Here is a 23114-nt window from a genome sequence, read left to right as displayed (position 1 = left end):
ACACAGAGCTGTGGTATCACAAGGAGTTTAAAATATTTGTACTCTGTGCCATGCATGGTCAACGTCACCACGCAGCTGCCATGGATCTCTATCAAGTGGGACCTAGAGGCCAAGGAGACTCTCTAACTCACTGGTACCACCACGAGGGAATAATGCTGCACCCTGTCAGGGTGGATGAAGCTCTCTGTGCTCCTGCTATCCAACAAGCAGTCTGCCTTGCGCCCATTATGTCCATCATCAACCTGGCAAGCTGATGAGGGCTGCTTTGGTCGAGCGTGACTGAAGCCAGGGTACCGTTGCTGTCTGATCCACTGTTCTGGTTGTGGTCTGGAAAGATGGTGACACCCTTGGTGTTCTAGCGGTGCTGCTGTTGTTCGTTGGAAGTGACATCATCCAAGATGGCGGTAGCCCCCACGGCTCGCACGCAGTGCTGCTTGGGTTAGAAGGTTGTTTAGATTTGCATACCGTTGCAGAATGTCCCTTCTTACTGCAGTCAGAACAAAACCCTGACCTTCGCTGGACAGTGCTTACTGGGGTGTTTCTGCTGGCCGCAGATGTAGCATTTCGGGTGCTCACCGGTGGTGATGGCTGAAGTCAAGTCGGGGCATGAGGCGGCCTGCGATACCGTTTCCCAAGATGGTGACACCCACGTTTCCCACATATCGGTCGAGAAAGAATCCACATTGCAGAAGGCTACTTCTAGGATTTTAGCCAGTCCAATGGTTTTCTCCAGCTTCAGCTCACCCTGTTCTAGCAGTTGCTGGTGAATATAATCTGACCTGATGCCTGCTACACAGGCATCTCGGATCAGCCTCTCCTTATATGGCCTTGCAGCCATAGGCCTGTCTGAGGTCTCAGAGGACCTGAAGGTAATCATCAATCGACTCTCCGGGTTTCTGCTTAGGGGGCTAGGACATACCTGGTGTATACTTCATTCACCTCAGCCAGGTACTGGCATTTCAGAATGTCCATTGCTGTGGTGAATGTCTCGCAGTCTCTGACCATTGGGTAGACCTTGTACATGATCCGTGAGAACAGTAAGTTCAGCTTGTCCGTGTTGAATTAAACAGTCGCTGTGGAGACCTCCACAAACATGTTGAAGCAGCAAAGCCAGAGTTCAAACTTGTCGGATGCTTCCGGTGATCGCAGTTTGATTTCAACCATTTCTGGTCTCAGCAACTTTTCCATTACAAAAAAAAAATCATGGTAATAAAATTGATGTGCTATCAATAACTCCAGACACTAGAAGTTACCTGACTGATAGGCATTTATTACCATAAACTGATGGCACATCTCACTTTGCTGACCCAAGACCCAAACTTGTTCTGGGGGAGGGGTTATGGTGTTGCCGCCTTTATGAGGGCAATCAAGGGGGAGGAGCCACAGGTACATTCAGCAAGGGGCAGGCTGGCCGTACATGTACAAACAGTATTAACAGTGGTTCCATGACACAGGGATAGTTAAAAGATAAAATAATTTACAGCTTGTTTGGCTGATAAAGCTCTTAAGCTTTCCAGCTGTTAGGGACATGGATTATGTATTTCATCACCAACAGCTCAAGTCAATAGTTGGCTTTTGCCTGTGATCTCAAGTGTATGCAGAAACAGTGAGATATGCCGTCTTCCTCTGTCCCTGGATAAATTCAGGCTTGCAGGAATCACATTTGGCAATTCGAGACCATGAGCCTTCATTGGCCAGGTAAACCGACTGAAGTGGGGAATTTATAGTAATGGGAATATTGTTGTCTACAGTGACACTTAACTGTCTGTCTCCAGTCTGACTTTGCCTTAGCAAAAGAAATTAATTGACTTCATCCAAAATGGATGAACTAGTTCCAGAAGACTAAAGTGTTGGGGAGACTCAGCAGATCAAACAGGACGTTAAAGGAAATCAACCTCGAAGGACTTAAGCCTGAAACATTGATTGCCTTTTACTTCTTATGGATGCTGCGAGGTCTGCTGAGCTTCTCCAGCACTTTCATCTTCTGTGCTCGACCCCAGCATCTCCAGATGTCCTTGTTTAACTGGTTTAACTTGTCATTCTCTTATTGTTCTTTGCGAGTTGCTTCTGTCAGTCCAACTCGGTGTTGTATTGACCCACACGAAAGTAGGGATGACAGTTCAAAATAAACCTTTGTGTAGAGCTTTTCGGCAAAACTTTGTTACGATATTTTCTTTTGTCTTTGTTTAATTTCCCCTGAAGCTCTTCCCAATTAGGGGAAGTCACGTGATGGAGTAGTGGCTGGTCGGGTTGAACCAGCCCTCTCCAGAAAAAAAGAAAAAATGTTTGGAAAAGGCAGAGCTCATCGAATACAAAACTCAAGAAATAGAAGATAAAGTTACAGAGAAGAACAAGAAGATGGCACCCAAGAAAGTGAAAGTAAGAACAATGGGAAAAAAAGAAGAAAAGTCACCGGAGAAGAAAGAAGAAGGCCTTACCCACAAGCAGGAGCAGGGAGCTGCGGTGGTGAAGAGCAGCCGATCTCCGAGGTTGGTGAGTGCCCTGCGAAGTCGTGACCTCCCAACCGGTGGACTCCAAAAATGGCTCTCGGAGTCAAACAAAAATGCTCAATCAAAGGAAAAAGTGAACATCAGCTGGAGATGGGCTCAGCCGAGGAGCGGACAGTTACAACACGACCAGCTGAGGGACGCCCGGCATCAGGGCACTCAGATGGAGGATAAAAACTACAGCAAGGAAAGGAACGAGGAGCCAGATAAAGGAGAACGACAGCAAGGTGACCGACAACAAGAGGATCAACACAGGAGGCCAGACAGACAGACAGCCCGTGAAAGGGAGACCAACAGCAAGAGGCCCAGCAAGAGGAGGCCCAACAAAGACATAGAAGCAATTCATCAGGAAAAACAGAAGAGACACAGATACAAAAAAGAGAAGAAGACACAAACGCAGGTACAAATACAGAAGAAGAATTTAGTGCAATTAAAAGAAAAATGAAAAGAACAGAAGATAAAATGCAAAGATTAGAACTGGTCATGACAGAAATAGGGAAAAGTAGAAAATGTGGAGGAGCGGGAAATGGCTGTAGAATTGGAAGTAAATGATTTAAGAGAAAAATTGGAAGAAAGTGACAAAAAAATTTAAGAGACACAAGAGTTGTTATCTCAGAAAATTGATATTTTGGAAAACTATAGTAGGCGAAACAACATAAAAATAATAGGCCTGAAGGAAGAGGAAGAAGGTGCAGACATGAAGGAATTTATAAAAGGATGGATCCTGAAGGTTTTGGGAATGACTGAATTGCATGAAGAAATGGAAATAGAAAGGGTACACAGGGCACTAGTACCGAAACCGCAGACACATCAAAAACCAAGATCCATCTTAGTAAAATTTTTAAGATATACGATAAGAGAAAGTATACTGGAGCGGGCAAGGAATAAAGTTAGAGAAGATAATAAACCATTGGAATATAAGGGACAAAAAATATTTTTTTGCCCAGACATAAATTTTGACCTCTTAAAGAAGAGGAAGGAATTTAATACAGCGAAAACAATTTTATGGAAAAAAGGTTATAAATTCATGTTAAGACATCCAGCCGTACTTAAAATATTTATACCTGGGGAGCAAAACAGACTGTTCTCGGGTCCAGAGGAAGCACAAGAATTCGTAGAATGTTTGCAGGACAGAAGAAGAGATGAAGAGAGGTAACAAGAAATAAGACTGGCAATAAAGTATATATAAAGATGTAAAAATAATGTATATGTAAAAGAGAAAAAGATGGAAAAGAGAAGGGAAAGAAAGAAGGGGGGAAGAAAGAGCTTTGTTATATGTATTAAAAAAAAGTTTTCGGGGGGGGAGGAGAATAACCGTCACTACAAAATCAGTTGATGCTTGCGAGCAAGGTCATAAACCAAATGGAAAGGGGAGTTGTGGTTTCCTGACAAGGGATAAGGGACAACTCAGGGAGGTGGGGGAGGGGTGCATTTGGGGTTAAGGTGTTATTGGGTGTGGGAATTGTTGGAGTATTTCATGTTTTAAATGTGTTGTCATACATTGAGTTTAAAAAGGGAAAACTAAAAGGTAAAAATGGGAAAAAGGGGGATGGAGGTGGCGAGGAGGCGGAAAAGAGATGTAAATAAGATATAAGATGGTCACGTTGAAGTATATGACTATAAACATCAATGGAATACATAACCAAATTAAAAGGAAGAGGCTACTAAATCTACTGAAAAAAGAAAAAAAATAGATATAGCATTTTTGTAGGAAATGCATCTAACTGAAGTGGAACATAACAAATTGAAGAGAGACTGGGTAGGACACGTAGTGACAGCATCATATAATTCAAAAGCTAGAGATATAGCTATATTAGTTAACAAAAATGTACCAATCAAGATAGAAGAGGAAATAATAGATCCAGCAAGGAGGTATGTAATGATAAAGTGTCAGATATACTCAGAATTTTGGAATTTGCTCAATATATATGTACCTAACAATGAGGATCAAAAGTTGATGCAGGATATTTTTTTGAAGATTGCACACACACAAGGAAATATATTGATAGGAGGGGATTTTAACCTTAATTTGGATCCGTTGTTGGATAAAACTGGACAAAAGACAAGCAAAAAGAATAAAGTTGCCAAATTTATGGTTAAATCAATGCAGGAAATGAAACTTATGGATATATGGAGGAGGCACCACCCAAAAGAGAAGGACTATTCATTTTATTTGAGTAGGCATAAATATATCAAGGATTGATATATTTTTGTTGTTGGCCCATATTCAAGGGAGAGTTAGGAAACTGAGTATACAGCTAAACTACTTTCAGATCATTACCCCTGTAATTAGCAATAGAACTGGAGGTCATCCCACCAAGAACATATAGATGGAGGTTAACCTCCATGCTACTTAAAAGGCAGGAATTTAGAGAGTTTATTGAATGCCAAATTAAAACATATTTTGAAATAAACATAGAATTGGAGAAAGATAAATTTGTACTATGGGACGCAATGAAAGCTTTCATTAGAGGGCAGATAATAAGTTATGTAACTAAGATGAAAAAGGATTACAATAGGGAAATAGAGCAGCTGTAAAGGGAGACAGCATGTATAGAAAAGGAACTAATGAAAAGGGACGATATAAAGAAAAAGAGAAAATTGGCAGACAAAAAAATAAAATGCGAAACATTACAAACGTACAAGGTGGAGAAGAATCTATTGAAAACAAAGCAAAAATATTATGAAATGGGAGAAAAAAAACACATAAAATATTGGCCTGGCAACCTAAAACAGAACAAGCTAAAAGAACTGTATTGGCATCAAGGAAAAAGGACAAACAAATCACATATGACCCAATGGAGATTAATGAAAACTTTAAGGAATTTTATGAACAATTATACCAAACTGAGAATGAGGGGAAAGATGATAAAATAGAAGAGATTTTAGCTAAAATTGAACTGCCAAAATTGCAAGAAAAGGAACAAAACAAACTGATAAAACCATTTGAAATAGAGGAAGTACAGGATATATTAAAAAAGCTGCCAAACTATAAAACACAAGGAAAATATGGATTCCCAATAGAATTTTATAAAACATTTAAAGAGTTATTAATTCCTCCTCTCCTGGAAGTAATGAATCAGGTAGAAGAAACACAAAACTTGCCAGACTCATGTAAGACAGCAATAATTACAGTAATACCAAAGACGGGGAAGGATCCATTAACACCAGCATAATATAGACCAATATCTCTACTTAACTCAGATTATAAGATAATACCGAAATTATTAGCAAAATTATTAGATTGGCCGACTGTGTACCAAAAGTAGTAAAACAAGATCAAACTGGATTTATTAAGAAAAGACGAACAGTGGATAATGTCTGTAAACTTATTAATCTCATTCATGCAGCTCAAGGAAATAAGAAACCAATGGTGGCTGTTGCCTTAGATGCAGAAAAAGCCTTTGACAGGGTAGAGTGGAACTACTTATTTAAAGTATTACGGAAGTTCAATCTCCCAGAAAAAATATATTAATTGGATTAAAGCATTAAATAATGGACCGTTGGCAAAGGTAGTAGTAAATGGATATGTATTGAACTAATTCAAATTAAGTAGATCAATTAGGCAGGGATGTCCATTATCCCCCCCTCATTGTTCGCCTTAGCAATAGAACCATTGGCAGAGCTGATAAGAATAGAAAAGGGATAAAAATAAAGGAGAAGGAGTATAAAATCAGTTTATTTACAGATGACATTATAGTATACCTAACAGAACCAGAGATATCAATAAAAGAATTACATAAGAAATTGAAGGAATATGGAGAAATATCGGGGTACAAGGTCAACGCAAATAAAAGTGAAGTGATGCCAATGAGTAATGCGGATTATACAGAACCATTTAAATGGCAAGCACAAGCAATCCGATACCTAGGGATCACGTTAGATAATAACTTAAGCCACTTGTACAAACTAAATTATCAGCCACTAATAAAGAAATTGCAGGAAGATTTAGAATATTGGAAAAAAAACCACCACTAACGTTGATAGGGAGGGTGAACTGCATTAAAATGAATGTGTTCCCAAGGATACAATACTTATTTCAAACGTTACCAATTCCCTTAACAGAGAAATTATTTGATGGACTAAAGAGAATAATAAGGAAATCCTTGTGGAAAGAGGGGAAACCAAGGGTAGCATTAGATAAATTAACAGAGAGGTATAAACAAGGTGGTTTGCAGTTACCAAACTTCAGAAATTATTATAGATCTGCATAATTAAGGTATTTATCAGATTTTTACCAGATGAGAGAAAAACCAGACTGGATTAAGATAGAACTAGATAAAATATGGGGGAAGGTACTGGAACATATACTTTATAAGTGGGATGAAAAGCTGGTGCAATATAAAAATTCACCAGTATTGCATCATTTACTTAATATATGGAAGAAGATCCACGTAGAAAGGAAAAAACAAATTACCAACTACCAAAATTGTTATTGATGCAAAATCCACTAATCCCTTTTACAATAGATAACCTTTCCTTTCGAGAATGGGAGAGAAAAGGAATCAAAAGAATAGAAAATTGTTTTTTGGGAAATAATTTATTAACATTTGAATAGTTGAAGTACAAATATGGAATAACTCACAGTACAATGTTTGCATACCATCAACTGAAAGCTTATTTAAAGGATAAATTGGGAAACAGACTGAGATTACCAGAAGGAAGCAGCTTTGAATATGTGATTACAGACACAATGATAATTTAAAAATTTATAACAAATATGTACATTAAGCTGCAAGCTAAGGAAAATGATGAAATAAGCTATAAACCTAAACAAAAGTGGGAAAAGGATTTAAACATAAAGATAAAGAATGAAACATGGGAAAAGTTATGTTCTGGAACTATGAAGAATATAATAAACACAAGGTTACGCATGATACAGTATAATTGGTTACACAGGTTATATATCACACCCCAAAATTTAAAGAATGGATTCAACATTATCAGATAGATGTTTTCGCTGTAAGAAGGAAATGGGAACAACAGTACATACAATTTGGGCATGTTCAAAAGTGAATATGTTTTGGGAAGAACTAAATCAGATATTAAATAAAATCACAGAAAACAATATACCAAAAAATCCAGAGATCTTGCTTTTAAGTAACATAATAAGTAAAGAATTAGGCCTCAAATTGAATAAAGCGCAAAAAAGATTCATTATGATAGACTTAGCAGTAGCAAAAAAAATGTATCATGTCAACTGGGAAAATGGAAGAGAGCCTGAGAATACAGCAATCGTACATGGAAATGAATAAATATATTCCATTGGGAAAAATAACATATATAAAAAATAAAGTCACATTGTTTGAACAAATTTGGGAACCATACATGGAACATAGAGAGAGCTTGCCTAAGACCTCCATCCCCTAAAATGATAAGAAGACAAAATGACTAGATTCAGTGTGTAAAAGTAGATGACACATTTTTCTTGTTTATTTTCCTTTGTGTGAAGACATTTTTTTATGGTTTTATTGTCTTGTATATGTTGAATATTTTTTAGTTTTGGAGGGGAGTGGGAAGGGGGGAGGGAGGGAAGGGGGGAAAAAAGGGGGAAAATGCCACTGTGTATATTTAATGAGAAATGTTTGTACATATTTTGGTTGATATTGTTCACAGTGTGAAAAATTAAAAAAAATTATTAAAAAAAAGTTCTTCCCAATATGAATCCATAAAGAAAGGCCTCAAATAGCTCAATATTTTCATTATCCTTTGTGAATCTTCCTTGGTTAAAATTATAATGAAAAGTTGTTGTAAAAAAGCCCTTTTGAAATTTTGATTTTGATGCTTTAATAAGGAATGTTAACTGCTGGAGTTACCTCTTCAAAGTGTCTTCCCAGTTTTGAACACCACTGTTAGTTTTCCTGTTAACCTTCTCTGATTCAGTATAGTGAATTCCTGGTATTGTCCTGTGGGACGACTTTATGCCAACTCCAAGCAGCAGTTGCCACTATTGGTTGCTATCCAGTGAAATCCATCAGTACATGACTCTGGGAAAGAAAAATTAGGGTTCAGCTGTGTTAACCTCCAAGATGCAGTGATGTGGGAATATTTACAGAAGGGTATAATTTTAAGTCAAGGTATATGTACATAGACATGCAAGTTTATCCCAACCATTGTAATCAGGTTGCAGGTGAACCCTTGTGAGGAACTGCAAGGAAAGTAGAGAAATTTGGAAGGTGAAAAGCATCATAAACCAAAATTACTACCAACATAATTAGGATGGCACAGTAGCAGATCAGTCAGTCCTGATGCCTTACAGTTCCAGCCATCCTGATTTGATTTTGACTCCTCAGGCATTGACTGTGTGAAGTCCCTGTGGTTGTGTGGGTTTTCACTGGACTATTCTGTTTCCTCCTACGGCCCAAGAATTCTAATCGATAAATGGGAACTGGAAATGAGTCCTGGTGAAGATAAGTGGTGAAGAACCTTTGATAAGTATTAAAGGGTAGCTGATGAGTCTGACAAAGAGAATAAATTGTGGGACTACAGAGAAATATGAGAGGGAATAAGACCAATGGGATTATGCTGCTGAGAGCTGGCATGGATCCAATAAGCCAAATGGCCTCCTTTGGTATCATAATTAGTCAATCATTGTATTGATCTTTCTCATATCAAAAATGTTTCGCTAACATTTTGTGAGGATTTATTTGATAACCTTGCCCTGCCTTGACAGTCTGATCCAGCTGGAGTTAACAATTAATTCAATGCTATTGGAATGATTGAGAACCAAACACCAAGCTTATTGTGCCTAGAACAGGATGTAAAAGGGGAACACTCATCCTGGAGGAGGAACCGATTGATTTGCATGGGCGATTTAACATAAACACCTGTTCAAGTTATCCAGACTGCAGTGGAAATGGAGAAAGCAACTCATATCCTGGTAGTACTGCCAATGTGTAAAATGCATTGTTTTACTCATTTTTAAATCTTATTTTTAAATTGCCAGTATCTGTTTGGACAGTCCATTGCTGTTCCATTGCAAATATCAAGCCTCTGTCTCTCCAGATGTCAAATTAAAAAACTCTCCAACAAGAAATTAGGGAGGTAAGAGAACGACATCACTCTGAATGACTTTCTTTGCTGTGTAGCTTAATTTGAAAGGTCTATTGATAGAATGATTGCCTTTCATCAACATTCTGAGTTGATATGTGCCTAATTGTATCTTTGGATAATCAAGGCTTCCCTGCAGACTGGCACAGCATCTTCTCAGCCAGCATTCCAACAACTCCAACCAATGTGCTGCATTGCGATCCCTGATCTGCAATTGGCTGGTTTATTGGAAGTGGATTATTGGCAAATTTGTAACATGCATTGGGTTAATATCAGAAGAAGGGTATTCCTGGTACAATGACCATTTGACAATGGAAATAAGTATCAAACTCAAGAATCATAGAGCATGAAAACAGGCCTCTCAGTCCACTATGCCCATGCCTGCCATCAGGTCCCCATTTACACTAACCTACTCCAATCCCATTTTATTCTCTTACTTGAGGAAGAATGTACTAGCCTTGGAGGTTCGCCAGGTTGATTCCAGAGATGAGAGGAGAGATGAGAAAGATTGAGTTGCCTGGGACTGTACTCACATGAATTTAGAAAAATGAGAAGCGATCTTAAATTTTACATTTAAATTAAATTTAGACATGCTACACAGCAACAGGCCCTTTCAGTCCATGAACCTGCGCCGCCCAATTACACCCAATTAACCTACAACCCTGGTACATTTCGAAAGGTGGGTGGAAACCAGAACCCCTGGGGAAAACCCACGCAAGCTTGGAGAGAACATACAAACTCCTTTCAGACAGCGCGGGATTCGAACACCGGTCCTGATCGCTGGTGTGTGGCGCTAACCTCTACACTATGAAAGGCATAGGTACCTTAGAGGTAGTGAAGTTGCTCCCATTGGTGGAGTAGACTAGAACTAGAGGACAAAACTTCAAGATCCATGGTAGTAGATTTAGGACAGAGAGGAGGAGGAACTTATTTTCCCAGAGGGTGGTGAATTTATGCAATTCACTGCCCATTGAAGCAGTTGAGGTGACCTCAGTGAATATATTTAAGACCAGATTGAATAGATTTTTACAAAGTCAGGGAATTAAGGGATATGGAGAAAAGGCAGGTAGGTGGAGATGAGCCTATCATCAGATCAGCTGTGATTACTCATTTCTGCTCATCTTATGTTCTCATTCCCATCAGCTCCTCCCAGATTCCAACACTCACCTATAATTAAGGGCAATTATTAACAAGCACATTGACTTGCCTTGATAGCACACAAATCAATTTTTCGCTGGTTCTTTGTTCATGTGGTAATAAATAAATAGTTCAAAAATCTGCAAGTTCTTGAAACATGGCAGGTCACTTGCCGAGCCGCAGGAAATGCACACCGACACAAGGAGAACGTGCATACCCTGCAAGCACACAACATTGGAGGTCTCAGCATGTCACCCAGATCACTGAAGCCATGTGGCCACAGCTCTGGTAACTGCATCATTATTCCAACTATTTATTTCTGCATTTAATTCCCAGATTTTAATTTCTTCACAAAATTATTCAGTAAATATTTTATGCTCAAATATATAAGCTTATCTTTATACTATGGGAACATTTTGGTGAATATTTCTAGTGTAATGAAGATAAGGTGGGTCAGATTATGTTGATTGCCATGGATAGGGTGAAGATGGAAATCAGTATGATCATTCTAGAAAGGTTTGATACAATTAAGATGCAAGATTCAATGTATTGTCATGTAATAAAACGGTATCATATTACATGAAATTGCATTTGCCCACTGTAAGGCAGACAGATTTGCCATTGGCAGAAATTGCCTGAAGTGTCTCTTGCAGTCAGAGAAAGAGAAGCAAAAGAGAGTTCCCCCCAGAGTCACCAAGCATCTGTAGATTCGCCACCAGCGCTCCCTCAGCCCCCACAGCCATACAGAGTCCAGTCCAAACCATTGGCAACCGGAGCTCCAGATCTGAATCTCCAACACGGGTAGGGACCCTTCAGCGGCTTCAGAAACCCTTCGCATCCCACGTTCGATGCCTCGAGTCACCAGCAGCTCACCGCATGCATTGGTCTTTCAGCCTACAGAGCCCCCTCACTGGTCTGTCACCGTGGTCACCATCCTGTGGATCATCTCCTCTGCCTCTCCTCAGATGGGGGATGGTCTCCCTGTTTTCAAGTGCCCTGTGCCTGTCCTCTGCTCCCCCGGAGTCTGCACCGCCATCTTGAATGCAGACACTGTGGTCGCGGGATTTTCTGTAAAACCGCTGTCGGCTCCATTAATGGGGTGTTCAAAGCCTGTGCGGAGCTGACAGCAGTTGACTGGGAGAATGGACCCCCCGGAGCGCTGTAGCTCTGCTCCTCGCTCCCCATGGGTCTGCACTGACGGCAGTGCTGCCGTTACAGCGGCTCTGTCAGTGCTACCATTTTCACGAATTAAATGCCAAGCATATGCCAAATTACACCCTAATTACACACTCTTCATCCTAGTTAGAAATAAATTATCTATAGGTTTAGTAATTCACACCACATGGCTCCAACACAGGCTCTGGTACATTGAGAAGAGTGTACTTTGCCAGCTTATTATTTACAAGCTGCATCATGCAGAGTTTAGAATCTATATTGCTGTGGTAATTTTATTTCCCATGTTTTAATACAATGAAGGAACCTTTATTCATTGCGTCTAAATATTTGTTATGGCACCATTGAAATTTGATATATCCTGATACATTTTCTGAAATTCAGCTATGGTATGTTACTATTGTTTATATCTGTAATTCATTACCATAATTCGCATGGAAAAATGAACTGATACATTTATGAAATATAACTTGATAGAGCAACCAAACAAAAGTGAAGAAGGTCTTCAAATTTACCTAATTCATCACTTCTGATTAAGCAGCAATTCAACTGTAAAAATTCTGGAGAAGTGTTGTGAATGTTTTACCTCTCGAGCCCTTGTGTCCTGTGCGGACAGTTCCAAATCATACTGCAGATAACGGGACATTTGTAGACCAGTCTAATTACTTCAAATGTGCTGATGTTTTGATTTATTTAGTGAAGAGGGAAATTTAGAACAAACAACAACTTGCTTTTACATAATCCAATGATTATGAAAATCATGCTTAAATGCTATATGGAATGCGCTTTTACAGTAAAATTGCTAACTTTCAGATTTCTAAAGTCATAGTTTAAATCATTGTACTTGTAGCCTATCATACCCCCTCTCTCTACTTCAACCTTCCCTTCTATTAATTATCACAGCGCTTCCTGAATGAAAGATTGGACAATAATCTGCACCCTGGCATTTGCCATTAAATTAATGGAATGACAAGTGGCTCACTCTCGGGTTTATCTCATTCCTTGAAGAAAAATATCTACCACTATGTGACAGAGGATAGGAGTTTGTTGAGTATGAAATTCAGGCCACAAACCTACAATTATCTACAATCTCACAGCGTGTTGAAGATTCTAAGTTCTGATGTGCACATAGCTGCTAAAAGGTGTTGGAAATAAAACGCGAAAGTCTCCAGACATGGTGGTTGAAGTAAAAACACAATGCTGGAGAATCTCAACAGGTCAAGCAATGTCCTTTATTTTTCTTTGGCTTGGCTTCGCGGACGAAGATTTATGGAGGGGGTAAAAAGTCCACGTCAGCTGCAGGCTCGTTTGTGGCTGACCAGTCCGATGCGGGACAGGCAGACACGATTGCAGCGGTTGCAAGGGAAAATTGGTTGGTTGGGGTTGGGTGTTGGGTTTTTCCTCCTTTGCCTTTTGTCAGTGAGGTGGGCTCTGCGGTCTTCTTCAAAGGAGGTTGCTGCCCGCCAAACTGTGAGGCGCCAAGATGCACGGTTTGAGGCGAGATCAGCCCACTGGCGGTGGTCAATGGGGCAGGCACCAAGAGATTTCTTTAGGCAGTCCTTGTACCTTTTCTTTGGTGCACCTCTGTCACGGTGGCCAGTGGAGAGCTCGCCATATAATACGATCTTGGGAAGGCGATGGTCCTCCTTTATAGAGCATAGGTAAAGATACATCACCAACATTTTGGACTTGAGCCCTTCATCAAGGTATGAAACATGTCAGAATACATTTTAGACAATTACATGTTCTATTTACAACATACACTTTACAAATGCACTTTAATGTTTTAATTGAAATGATGTGACAGATGAATACAATAGTGGCTTATGCAGAGATCTGGATTTTGCTCTAGGTATCAGAATGCTGGATGGTATAGTAACAGATGCAATTGAAGCTACTTCAATTGGATTTAACCCACAGCATGTGGACATTTATAGTGCAAGTTGGGGGCCAAATGATGATGGGAAGACCGTGGAAGGTCCCGGAAGACTTGCACAAAAAGCATTTGAATATGGTATCCAGAAGGTCAGTAGGACATCTTTGAGTAGATGAAGGTTTATTCTCCAGATTTTAATCGTTGCCCTTGGATACCCCTGAATGTGAATAAGAATAATAGTTAAATATCTGTGAATAAACCTCTCATGAGGTGAGGAATTTATGTTATTATTCAAACAGTTAGTTTTAACACATTATTATCAGGTGCTTTATGAGCTCTTTTAAAGATATAAAATGTAAGCACATTATGAAAGAGAAGGTAAAGTCATTCATGAATGAATGAGGAATCTGAATTTGAGGAAGCAAAGTCAAATTTTGAAAATATCAAGCCGTTATAGGGAAGTATGAGGCTTCTCCATGAAAGCAGAAGGGTTTAAGAGATTTAATACTCCAGCATAAGGAGATTTAATAGTGTATGTAAAGACTGTTCTCCTGGTTGAAAAATTGATAATGATGGACCATCAATTTAGTTTTGACTAAGGGAGTGTGGAAAATATTCTGCAAGTACTATATAAGATTGTTAAATATGGAACAAATTATTGGTACCACTATTTTTTTCTATGAATGCATTGCTGAAGTTTCATTGAAAAAAATAGATAAATCGTTGAATTGAGAAAGATGGAAAGCTATAAGATAGCAGGATGGGATAATTCACAGTCAATATCTCATGAATTAGATGAAAGAAGTACTGTGATCTGCTATTGTTTTATAATATGATGTCCAGGCCAATGGTAATATTGACTTTAAAATTATGCTGTTCCAGGGTAGAGGAGGAAAAGGGTCTGTTTTCGTCTGGGCATCTGGGAATGGGGGTCGTCAAGGTGATAACTGTGACTGTGATGGATATACAGACAGTATCTATACTGTGTCCATAAGCAGTGCATCACAACAGGGATTATCTCCATGGTATGCGGAAAAGTGCTCTTCAACACTGGCTTCAGCTTACAGCAGTGGAGACTACACTGATCAAAGAATTGTAAGTAGCCGCGTCTGAAGGGAATATTGTTCATTTGTTTTATTGTAATTTAGAAATGGGTGTGATACTATTATTCCAAAATCACTCGGACTCTCCCTGGGAGCTTACACTATGATGAATCTCAACATCATTAACTAGTAGAAAATCATTGAATTTATAGAATTCAACTGCAAATTTCATCATGAACAGTACTGTATATAAAAGGCATAAGGAAATGATTAAGTTAATTAAACCAGGAAGATGTGATCTAGAGCACTGAAACACAATATTGAGGTTCTAGATAAAGTATGATGCAAATTCACCTTGCCTAAAATATAAAAATGCAGAAGAAAGACTTGGGAAATTAGACTTTGTTTATAATGTAATTATTATAGAGAATGAGATTAAAATTCTAAGTGAATAGATGAAAGACATTTTTACCAAAATATGAGAGGCCTAAAAATTAGGCAGAAGAAGATTGGAATGGACACCATACTTGCAGCGCACTGATTCAATAAAATAGATATATAATTCCAAGGATATCTCCATTTCAAATTCAATTTGGATAGGAGATAGAAGGGAAAGGTTCAAATGATTATGAGAACAAATGGACAATATGAATGTGGATGATTTGTTCATATGGACATTGAGCAATGATACTCACTCATCAGAAAACAATTGGCCAAACCATAGCCAAAGATCAAGGCAATGCATGTGTGTATCGGTCAACATGAAAATCTAAATTAATTCATTATGTTTTTAATTTAAATTTTTGCGCATGAGTCCAAGCCTCCCAATTTACACCCAATTAACCTACACCCTCTGTACATTTCGAACGGTTGGAGGAAACTGGAGCCCCCGTGGAAAACCCACAGAGTCATGGGGAGAACGTACAATCTCCTTACAGACAGTGTGGGATTCGAACCCTGGTCCTGATCGCTGACACTGTAAAAACATCGCACTAATTGTTACACCAACTGCATTGCAAATGAAGCTCCATCCAAGTGAATTTAATTGTCATATCACATGATTACATTTGTGATTTGATAGCAGCTTGATCCTGCCCACTGCACTGATGCCCTAAAAGTGCCTCTTATTGTCAGACGTCTCCTCCTCATTAGACCATCTCATAACGTGGGTGTTAAGGAAGGAAAAAGTAATTCGAGTGGAATCCCTGAGTCTCAATTACAGCCAGGATACTCAAGCTGCGCTCTAGATCTCTCAGTGTCAATGATGTACATTTACCAACATTTTAAGTCTTTTACCGATTTCAAAATTGATTATAAACATACATTTAGGTTATATTATAGAAAATATCTCAAAATGCACAAATGTCAGTAACACGGACCTTTCAAAAAATAAGCAATTGTGGCGGTGTACTCGCTCAGGGCGAACCGGCCCCACTTGTAACGCCATGTGGCGGGGCAGCCCTGGGAAGATGGTGCCATTGGGGGTTTCTTTCCCAGTTGAATCTCCCATGTGGTGTACACCCCAGGCAGCGTCTGTGACATCATCACACACCAGGTGACTGAGCCAATGCAGCCCTTAAAAGGGAACGCGCCAAATTTAAAAAAAACAGTCGTTAACGACCCTCAACGTGGTGGCTGTGTCACACAATGATATAACTTTGAGAAATATTTGTATTTTATAGCCTAAGGCCTGAATATATTTATTGTATATTGTCCTATCATGATTTTTAAAGAATAAAGCATGATTTAATAATATACTATAAAATAATAACCCAAGCAATGATGCTCCTTTCTGTTCTTTTTCAGACAAGTGCTGACCTTCATAACGACTGCACTGAAACTCACACTGGCACCTCAGCCTCAGCCCCCCTGGCTGCAGGAATTATCGCCCTTGCTCTGGAACAAAAGTAAGTCAGCTGTCAGAATCGAATAATAACTTGAAAGTGGAAGGCTTGATCAGCTTTGTCGTATTTTAAGAGTCTCGCAAAATGCATTGAAACTGTATTAGTGTCCAGTTGAAGGGACGTACTCAGAGAAGCAGCCAGTATAATGTTTATACAATTCCCTCATTTAGCTACATGGCTAAATTCAAAGTGTCAGAAGTGTGCACCCGGGTCATTTTTTTTTGTTGGGAAGATATGTTTTGCAAACTGCAGTGAGTTTGGCTGAAGTGGGTCAGTTATGGAATACAAGAACAAAATTTAAACAAGAAATCTTGACACACTTGGAAGCAGGTTCCTTTGCAGAAGTCCAAAGTGAATACCATATTCGATCCTGCTAATAATCGACTGCTTCTTTTTTGACCCCAAAATATTCTGTATGACCCATGTAAAAGTTCACTCACCCCTATGCAGATTGGTAGATGCCAATAAGTGTATTTTCCAGTTGCTTGAGACTTACTCTTACAATGTCAATCTAATGCTCCTGCATTAAGAATAAACAGTTTAAAAGACAAAAATACTATACTGTACTTAGGTGAATGTATAATTGTATGAATATATAAACTTTAAAATATTTTATTTTCAGTCACATTCTGACTGAAGGTTTCTCCCCCTCCACGGAGCTGCCAAAAAGACAAAAAATGACATTATAGGTAATTCACCTCCCTCCCCCAAGTTTACAGATAAAGCCTCTGACTGGGGCGATTCTTACTAATCAGGGATAAGGAGGCACTTTAAGAGAGTCACCCCAATGGCGAGTGGCATCAACCAGCTCTTCATTCTGGGCGATGCCATTTTATTCAAACACAACTTTATTCAAACAGCTGCTACAAGCAAAGCACAACCAAGGCACACCACTGGCTGAATATTTGCTCTCATCTTCACCAAAGGTTTATGTTTTACATTTACTTTTACAATTTTAAACATGTATTTTTTTTACCTATTATTTTATTCTTATTTATTGTAAATTTTTAAATTTATTTTCCTCGATTGTTTTTCTGGTTACCTGAGGCTGCCAAATGTTTGAATTCAGGATTCCAGGAGTTTTACTGTAGTTGAATTGAATTAACAATCAGAAATACATGGTTATTTCAACTATCTCACCAGCATAAATCCTAATTGAATAAATCTTGCTCTTCTTTTTACAATAGTCCAAATCTCACTTGGAGAGAGTTGCAACATTTAATTGTCTGGACCTCTGAATATGATCCATTGGCCAACAACCTGGGCTGGAAGAAGAATGGCGCTGGTTTAATGGTGAACAGCAGATTTGGGTTTGGTTTGCTGAATGCCAAGGCATTGGTTGATATGGCAGACCCTAAAAAATGGAAGGGTGTGCCAGAGAAGAAGCAATGCATCGTCAGTGATAATACTTTTGAATCTAGGTTTGTAATTTTGTCTTCCTTTCATTTTCACATAAATGTATTAAAATATTAATATTTTACCAAAAATAATTCTTAATTTTAAGTTCCAATTATCCTGTTCCTGAATTGAGTACATTTCAAGTGTTAGGAGGAACTGAAAGGAAGAGGATTGGCAACATTCTGCTCCAGTCTATTCATTCCTTCAATGGAGATGGACAATATAACTTGCAACATGACTTTAAGTCCATTCTTCCTAATTTCCTGTGAATCTGTCTAACAGATGGCCTAGTTTGCAACAGCCAACAAGATGCGGGGAAGTTAAGTCCTACTTCTAGGCCTAACGAATTCCTATCCTTCAGCTTCTATCTGATTGAATAACTATATGTTGTTGCTTCCTCCAAATGATTCCAGAGTTACCTCTGTCTTAATAATTAGGGATCATTGTTCCCTTGTTTCCATGCATTAACTTTGGGAATCTTTTCTGCCTTTGTCTCTTTAGACGATAAACCCATTTTTACTGTTTCTTTAAATATCATGATAGAATTCCTATTTGCTTAATTTTTAAAATTAATATTTTGGATGTAGGTTTCCCTAGCACAATGATTCTCAACCCTTTTCTTTCCACTTACATACCACTTTAAGTAATCCCTATGCCATCGGTGCTCTGTGATTAGTAAGGGATTGTGTAAGGTGGGATGTGAGTGGGAAGGGAAGGTTGAGAATCACTGCTCTAGACCCAATTGTTACTGAAATATTTTGCTTGAGAAATATTATCATTGGCCCATTTCCTTTGGAGTTATGAACCCGTGCACATAACGAGTCAATTAGGGACGATTAAAAGAGTGGTTTTCAAACTTTTTCTTTCCACCCACATGCCACTTTAAGCATCCCTTACTAATCACAGAGGACCGATGGTAAAGTGTTATGTGAGTGAAAAGAAAAAGGTTGAGAACTACTGCCCTAGCAGCATTTATTGGCCTTCTTGAGGAAGTAGTGGTGAGTCACCTTCTGTAATTACTGCAGTATAAACCATGAAGGTATTCACGCAATGCTTTTCACTGAGTTCCAATTCAGAACAGTGTGTTGCTTGGTGGGAAAGTGTAGACACTGCTGTCCCCATTTACCTGTTGTGGGTAGAGGCCAAGAGCTTGAGAGATGCTACTAAAGGAATTTTGACAAGTCCTTTCACAGAGATGCTACACTGCAGCTACTTGTGGTGCCAGTAGTAGAGGAAGTTAATGTTCAGGGTAGAAGATTAGGCACCAATCAAATAAGTTGCTTTCTTTCAAAGCTGAGAGCTCCTTAATAGTTGGTGCTGCACAACTCCAGAAAAGTTGAAAGAATTTAATTTTCTGACATAAGAAATAGGAGCAGGAGTAGGTCATCTGGCCCATTGAACCTGCTCTGCCATTCAATAAGATCATGGGTGAAAGTTGACATTGACTTGAAGGTTGTAGACAATGGAGTGGATTTCAAGAGTCAGGAGGTGAGTCAGTCCTCACAAGATGCCCAGTCTGTGAGCTGACCTTGTGACTTCATGTATGGATGTTCTACTCAGGTTTTTGATTAACAATTATCCTGAGGACATTGATGGTGTTGTGGACACTGAAACTGGTAAAGATGTAAAAGGTCTTTATTGTACCCTGCAGACCTCGATAGAACGCCAAAGTTGAAGTACATCAAGTTTTTATAAATTTAAGGAAGAAGATAAAGGCAGGTGATCCAATATAGTTTAAATAACTAGAATAGTTCCTTTGAATAAGACTCTCTCTCTCTCTCTCTCTCTCTCACACACACACACACACACACACACACACACACACACACACACACACACACACACACACACACACACACACACACACACACACACACACACACACACACACACACACACACACACACACACACACTTTTTCCAGGGCATAACATTCAATATGGTTGGAGTAAAAAGCTTCCAAAGGCAAAGATTCTGGCCACCCATGTGTTGTGACATCTCATTTTCTTCTTTGGCTTGGCTTCGCGGACGAAGATTTATGGAGGGGGTAAAAGTCCACGTCAGCTGCAGGCTCGTTTGTGGCTGACAAGTCCGATGCGGGACAGGCAGACACGGTACAAAATAACTTAGCTAAGGGCGTCTGAACCGTGGTTTGGCACTACAAGTCCCCAGGAGCACAAAAATCTACAGAAGGTAGCAAACATAGCTGGACCCATCACTGGCTTTAATCTCCTATCCATTGCAGTCACTGCCTCAAGAAATCAGCCAACATCATAAAGGACCCCTACCACCTTAGTCATGACATCTTCTCACTGCTACCTTTGGTCAGAAAGCACGGAAGCCTGGAAACCAGCACCGCGAGTTCAAGAACAGTTTCTTTCCAACCATTATCAGACTCTCGAACTTCTCCTTGTTACACTAATCATGCTCTGTCTGTATTATTGCAAATCACCTCTTTGCTTGAGGATTACTGCGAATATTTATTATCAATCTTTTTGCATTTATTGACTAAATTTAATTCAATAAGTTTATTATTATAGTTTTTCTTTACACGTAGCTGTTTGACTGCAGGAAATAAAAATTTCGGGCATATATTCATTGTACAATGTGTACTTCATTATCATTGTAAACGAATTGACGCAACCCCATGGTCTTAAGTGAAATGGCCACAGGAGGGTGTGTGCTCTTGATTAAAAACACACAGAGATGCTGGAGGAACTTAGCCGGTCTCACAGCGTCCATAGGAGGTAAAGGTATATTACCAACGTTTCGGGCCTGAACCCTTGAGAAAGACTGCTGTGAGACCAGCTGAGTTCATTCAGTTTGCTGTTGCGAGCGTGTGCTCTTTAAACAGTACTGTACTGTCTGTTACAAGGCTGTCTTTTTAATTTCAAAATGGATCACTGCTTGTAATATGTTTTAGAGCAGGTTTTATGAAGACTGGTTCTCAATGAATTCATCTCTCATATTGCCACATAATTCCATAGTCCATAAATCCTAAATAATCCCTAACATTTGGTTTGGAATGGTTAACGGTAACACAATCAAAAATTGAGAGAAGATGGTCATTTTTCTTGCTGGTAGAGGTATCAGCCCTGCAGGTTAAGATCCACATTCATATGCCATATCAATATTGGAATTTTCTTTCTGATACAAACAGCAAGAAGCTGGAGTGAGTTAATGGGTCAGGCAGCATGCATGGATTGAAACGGTTAGTCAACACTTATGGTCAGGACTCTTTATTGAGACTGATAGCTGAGCATTAGCTATATTGGCTTTTAATGTTGGGCCTGTTTGCGGATGAAGGGTGGCATGGATGGCGTAGCAGTTACCCAACGCCTTTACAGCGCCAGCGATCGGGACCTGAGTTTGAATCCTGCGCTGTCTGCAAGGAGTTTGTACATTCTCCCTGTCTCTGTGTGGGTTTTCCATGGGGGCTCCCAACAATTGAAAAGTACCAGGGGTGTAGGCTAATTGGGTGTAATTGGGTGGCATGGACTCGTAGGCTGAAATGGCCTGTTACTGTCTAAATTTAAAATAAGGTGCGCAAACTCAAGAAAGCAATTAATAAAGATATTGTATGATTAAATGTGTTAAATATGAAACTTCTCACCAATTTTAATGGAATTACAACAGATTCTCCTATAGCCATTTGTGGAAATTTATTAATAAAAATAAAGATTGCAAGAACATCATTTTTAAAAGATGCAAGAACGGAAACTTGAAAATCCTTGAGTGTAATTCGGGTCAACAGTGATCATTAAGTTGAAACTGATCCAGAAAAGATTCACGTGATGTTACCAGGACTGGTAGGCTTGAATGATAAGGAGATGCTGGGACATTTTTTCTCCCTGGAGCATAGGAGGATAAGGGGAGAACTCATTGAGGTTTATATTGTCATGAGAGGGACAGATAAGGTAAATGTTTGTGGCCTTTTTCCCAGGGTAAGTGAATCTAAAGCTAGAGGGCGCTGATTTAAAGATTTGCAAATTACTATTTTTACCTTCTTCCTACATTGGGTGGTGGCTGTATAGCACTGCATGAAGGAGTGGTAGAAGCAGGAACAATGGTAATACTCAAAAGGCATCTGGACAGATTCTTTGATAGGAAAGGTTTAGAGCAGTGGGTCTCAATCATACTTTTCCACTCACATACCACCTTAAGTTATCCCTTACTGACCACAGGGCACCTATGCCATAGGATGCCATCGGTGCTCTGTAGTTAGTAAGGGATTACTAAAAGTGGCATGTGAATGGGACAAAAAAGGTTGAGAGCTGCTGGTTTTGAGGGATATGGGTCAAACACAGGCAAATGGGGCGAGGTTGGTTGGCCATGGACGAGTTGAGCTGAAGGACCTGTTTCTAAGCTGCAGTCTTATATGATTCTACAATACAATCTTGCCAATTTTGGGCTAAATATCTCAAAGACTAGTACATCCCACTCGTAGGTAAGTCATGAAATAAAAATATTGATCCAATAAGCCAAGGTAAATTATGGAGATCTTGAAAGTTTTGGAGCATTTGAAAGAAAAAGTCAAATTTCTTTGTTGGTATCTTCATCATTTTAATTATGTGATTACATTAAAACCCTTAGTATCCTGTGTCTATGGGATTGGTAGATGGCGGATAAGTGAATTTTCTGATTACTTGTGACTGCGTGTTGTGTGGACTGGCGAACTGGCCAGAGGTCCAAGGGTGGGGGGGGGGGGGCACCAATTTTAAACTTTTTTATTTTTTACCTATTTATTTTCTACTTTTATTTTTGCCTTTTGCTAAAATTCCAGATAGCTGGGATTTTACTGTACTTGAAATCAGTTTGAAATCAAAATGTGTAGCAATATATCCTTACAAATATTTAATAAGTTGACAAGCTTTCATCGTTGTCCCCAGTCTTTGAAAGATCAGATGGTGGTAACTTTGCTCAAAAGTTGTAGTCTCACGTTCACGGATCTTGAATGAGGGAAGATATCAATTTCAAAGAAACTTACTTATCTACTAACTTACTCAAGTAATACATTGTATCCATG

General features: G+C 39.2%; 1 protein-coding gene across 6 annotated transcripts in view; it reads left to right on the top strand.

The window, feature by feature from the left end:
- Nucleotides 1-23114, top strand: part of pcsk1 (proprotein convertase subtilisin/kexin type 1) — a 220175-nt gene that overhangs the window by 181497 nt on the left and 15564 nt on the right. For all 6 annotated transcript variants that reach the window (XM_069892155.1, XM_069892147.1, XM_069892163.1 and 3 more), the window contains 4 exons: nt 13720-13892; nt 14626-14838; nt 16593-16693; nt 17878-18111. In XM_069892155.1, coding sequence (XP_069748256.1) covers nt 13720-13892; nt 14626-14838; nt 16593-16693; nt 17878-18111 — 721 coding nt within the window. The remainder of the gene's footprint in view (nt 1-13719; nt 13893-14625; nt 14839-16592; nt 16694-17877; nt 18112-23114) is intronic.

The sequence above is a fragment of the Narcine bancroftii genome, chromosome 1 (assembly GCF_036971445.1).
Source record: "Narcine bancroftii isolate sNarBan1 chromosome 1, sNarBan1.hap1, whole genome shotgun sequence".
NCBI classification, from domain to species: domain Eukaryota; kingdom Metazoa; phylum Chordata; class Chondrichthyes; order Torpediniformes; family Narcinidae; genus Narcine; species Narcine bancroftii.
This window is presented reverse-complemented; position numbering and strand designations above follow the sequence as displayed.